At 39.9% G+C, this 4755-nt stretch overlaps 1 protein-coding gene across 1 annotated transcript; it reads left to right on the top strand.

Moving 5' to 3' along the window:
• Positions 1-774: 774 nt before the first annotated feature.
• LOC149227913 (uncharacterized) lies at positions 775-3845 on the top strand. The gene is made up of 2 exons (XM_089377977.1): positions 775-834; positions 1032-3845. Exons 1-2 carry the CDS (start codon positions 812-814, stop codon positions 3289-3291), a joined length of 2283 nt encoding a protein of 760 aa, XP_089234103.1. The 5' UTR covers positions 775-811; the 3' UTR covers positions 3292-3845.
• The last annotated feature ends 910 nt before the right edge of the window (positions 3846-4755 follow it).

The following is a 4755-nucleotide window of genomic DNA, read 5'->3' as shown; positions in this document are numbered from 1 at the left end:
AAATGGTTTAGTAAATGGGGTATTTGCTTGAGCATGTGTCTCACAAACAGTGAAAAGATAAAAGCTTTTGTTATGGATAAGTTCCACAAGCGAACTTGGGAGGAGCTAGGGAGAAAAAAGAAGTATTATATTGAAGAGTTTAATCCCACTCATAATCATCAACAAAAAAACGTACATAGGGAGAGCCAAAATTCTTATTGCTCAATTAAGGACTAATTCTTATCAACTCCCTTGTGAAACAGGGCGCTGGAAAATGCCAAAAGAAGTGTGGGAGGAAAGAGTATGTATTTTTTGCTCTTCCGGAAAAGTGGAAACAGAAAAACATTTCATTTTAGAATGCGAAGCTTTCAAAGACAACAAAGAAAGTTATGTAGTTATTCTGGTAGCTAGCTCTTAGGATAATATATTCAACGAAAGATTTGTTGTGAAGCTGAGAACGTTTATTGTGAAACTTTACATGAAAATGATCGAATACAAAAACCACATGGAGAAACAATCTATCCCCTAAACTATTTTTAACCTCATAAACCTTAAAATCATTTCATTTCATTTCATTACCTCTCTTCCCACTTTTCAAAAATTCATTTATTTTAATTTTAGATTAAGGCCATCCCAATATTAGATGCAAGAACGATTTGCCACACGATTCAGAATTTTAATTAAAATCTTAAGAAATTTAATTCTCATGGTGTGACTCCAAAGAAACATGTATTTCGAGATTCACCACTATAAAATGAACGAGATTTATTTCGCAAATCTTTAGCCCAGAGGAGAACGAAGACGCGCAAGCTTTCGTAGGGGTAGAAATGCTATGCAAATCCTGCACGCAACGAGGTGAGTGTAGCTCTATACAGATTGAATCTCTCATCTCTCTTTTAACGAAGTGGCTGTACTGTGTGTGTATCTCTATGTATGTTTAGACACATATATAATGCCCACGCACGCATGTATGATGCCAATGTATCAATGAATCTCCTGCTATTCTCCGCTACAAAGTGCAGACATTCAGGAATTGCCATTCCCATTGCCAGGTTTTATTCTTCCGGACAGCATTCCCGATTTGAGAAACAGGACTCTCCATGTTCCCAAGCGAAGCCCACCAATCCGGAATTTGAAAATGCTATTAAACAATTGCAGCGCAAGCTCTTTCCCGCTGAATTAGTGAGGGTTTTGAAGCAATTAAAGGACACTGAACTTGCCCTAGAAATCTTTAACTGGGCCTCTAACCAGAAAGGATTCAAACACAACGATACCACTTACACTAAAATGATTGAGAGACTAGGACTTGCGGGCAGGTTTGAAGCAATGCAGGCCCTTTTAGTTGAAATGGTCAACCAGTCGTGCCCTGGGACTGAAGGGATTTTCATAACTGTCATTAATTGTTATTGCCAGGCTCAGATGCTGGATGAAGCCCTCAAGGTCTTGGAAACAATGAAGAGTATTGGTTGTGGGATTTTATCTGCGATTCCCTATAACATTTTATTGAATGCTTTTTCGACGAGGGGTGATTTTCAATCTGTTTGTTCTGTTTACATCGAGATGGTCAAGGTTGGAGTTCTTCCCGATGTTGTCACAATGAATAATCTGATCAATGCTTTGTGTGAGGCTAATAAAATGGAATCTGCATTGAAGCGGCTTTATCACATGAGAAAACGAGGGTGCAGTCCCAATCACGATACTTTCAATGCACTGATTAAAGGTTTTTGTAGGGTGAACAGAGTCGATGAGGCGATTAAGATTCTCGACGAAATGTCAATCCAGGGTTGCGCGCCTAATGCTGTATCTTACACAACATTGATTTCGGGTCTGTGCAAGGTAGGCAGAGTGCAGGAAGGTGTTCAGCAGTTGGATGTGATGATAAAAAGGCACTGTGTTCCAGATGTGTTTACCTATACAGTTGTAATCGATGGATTGTGCAAAGAAAAGAATATAAAAGAGGCTGGAAGATTATTTCAGGAGATGTTAGAACGTGGAATTATTCCCAGTGCTATAATATACAACAGTCTGATCAATGTTTTTTGCAAGGCAGGCGAGATGCAGGAAGCTCAGAAGCTTTTGGCAAGAATTTTAGTAGCAAATCACGTTCCTGAGGTTGTAACTCACAATACTGTGATTAAGGGTCTCTCTGATGAAGGCAAGCTGCAGGAGGCAACCCTAGTTCTGGATGAAATGGCAGGAAGAGGTTGTACTCCCAATATCGTTACTTATAACACCCTGATTAAGGGCCTTTGTATGGCAGGAAATTCTCAGGCAGCTTTTAAGATTCTGGATCGTATGATGGATTCACAGTGCATGCCAAATGAGGTTACTTATTCGACATTGGTCGATGGTCTCTGTAAGGAGCAAAAGGTCCAAGAGGCCATGGAACTTTTTAATCAAATGCAAGATAGAAACTATATTCCTAATGTTGTTATTTGCACTACTCTTATTGGTAGTTTATGGAAGGAAGGCAAGGTTCAGGAAGCTGTCCACCTTCTATCTGAAATGTTTACCAAGGGCTGTGTTGTAGATGTTGTTACCTGCACTGTGTTGATAGATGATCTGTGCAACTCAGGAAATATTGAAGAGGCCTCTCAAGTTTTGATGCAAATGTCTGAAAAAGGATGTGTTCCTAATTCTGCTTCATTTAATACTTTGATAAATGGATTTTGTAAGCTGGGAAGAGTCCAAGAGGCTGTCAACCTTCAAGCTCATATGTCACACAAGGGTTTTCTCCCCAATGTTATCACTTATACCACATTGTTACATGGGCTGTGCAAAATAGGCAGAGTGCAGGACGCATTGATGCTCATGTCTCAAATGCTGGGACAGGGTTGTGCTCCTGATGGAAGTGCATATTCAGTCCTTATAGTTGGTCTGTGTAAGAAACACATGGTTCAGCAGGCTGTTTGGTTGTTGGATCGAATGCTAGCTGAAGGCTTTTCTCCTGATGATGTGACTTTGAATACATTTATCTCTTGTCTATGCCATGGGGAAAGATTGCAAGAACTGGCCCACTCTTTGACTAACTCTGTTCACAATGGCTGTTCACTAAGTGCCACAACGTATAATATACTCATCACTGGTCTCTGTAGAGCAGGCAATGTACAGGAAGCCACCAAACTTCTAGACAAAATGCTAGAAAATGGTTGTGTTCCTGATGCAGTTACTCATACTTTCTTCATTCAGAGTCTTGAGAGGAAAGGGAAGGTGCAGGTTATGGAGACATCAGGGCAACGGTACATTCCAGATGATGAGACGTACAACATATTAATTGAAGGTCTAGATAATGAAGTTAGACCAGTTCTCTAATGGGGCCATTCTTAATAATATTGGCACAAATCTAATAGTTAGTTAACTGGCACAAAGTGCCAGTGAGAGATATCAAGGTATGCTTTTGGCTGAAGCCCGATACAATGTGGCACTTTATATATTCTTTGGAGGATTTCCTTTGTCTACCACAATTCATGCCTACGTAGTACCTGTTGAAACGGGCCCAGAGGATGGCACAGAAGATGACACAACTTGGCCTGTAACATAGAACAAGGCGACGTGTGTTTTAAAGCTTTATTGTTTTAGAGCTGGCATCTGGATGTGGAGAACTTTCAAAGGATTGCTCGATCATGCCAAGTTCTTCATGTGTATATAACTGGTTAACTGAGAAGAAATGCTTTCCACTTGCAGTCATTGTGATGATAAATGCTTGAATACCCTTATGTTTTTAAACTTTGTTATGGTATTGCACAGCATAAGATGCTGCTCATTGAAGGAACTGAAGCAAACAAAAGGAGATGTAAGATGGGCTATTCTCAAGAAACATTGCCCTTGAGGGGAGTTGGTTAATTTTAGTCAACAATGGTATGTTCTATGCTTTAGAGCAATTTTATTTCAATTTCTTTACTAGCCTAGTATCAATATTCAAATGAGCAATCACATCAATATGATAGTAAAATGCAGATAGAACATAAACATAAATAGTTGGAGACAAGCCAAGACGAGAGGACACAAGATGTGGCACGAGCTAGGGACAAACCCCAATGTGGGGAAACCCTTGATCAATTCTTCTTATAGTCTTCAATAGTTCAGCAGAGAGAGAGATAGTACAATTTACAAATCTGATAATTTATAACAATAGCAAAAGAGCCCTAACCAGAAAAGTCAACACTGGTCAATAGTGCAGATTTGACCCTCAACAATTTGTTCAACTTTAGTCAACTTTGGCCTCCAAACAGCAAGATAAAACAACCCTCAAAACAATCAAATTCAGCCTAGTCAAAGTCTGGTCAAACAACCCACCTGCGGTGAGCCCTAGCTGCAGTGAATGCTGGTCAACAATCAACATTTAGCCTTGATTTCTATGCCCAAAAATGTGGCATACCCAAACAGAGATAGCCTTCATAAAAACGCAGTCAAAGGAGGTCAACGCTTGGTCAAATTGTTCTGAAATCAGGTCTATTGAAATTTCGGCCTCCTGAAATTTTGCTCTCTTGAAATTTCGGATGTGTGGAGAGAGAGGCCCAGAAATTTGCACCCAATCAATGAGGAGAGAGAGAGAAGTGTGAAGATGAGTGTGTCCCAATGAGGCTAAGTCACCTTCTATTTATATGCAACGTTGAGGATGCATAGATGTGACAGTTGGGCTTCTAAGCCTACATAAGTTCGCTGGCTGACCTTGACAATTTGACCATAATCGAAATAAATTCATAACTTCATTTGTACATGTCAAAATCGGATGATCTTTAGATCAATCCTACACCTCTCAGAGAGAGGAATCCA

Source organism: Pinus tabuliformis, chromosome J (genome assembly GCF_031772625.1).
Source record: "Pinus tabuliformis cultivar Carrire ecotype Pingquan chromosome J, CPIR1, whole genome shotgun sequence".
Lineage (NCBI taxonomy): Eukaryota > Viridiplantae > Streptophyta > Pinopsida > Pinales > Pinaceae > Pinus > Pinus tabuliformis.
This window is presented reverse-complemented; position numbering and strand designations above follow the sequence as displayed.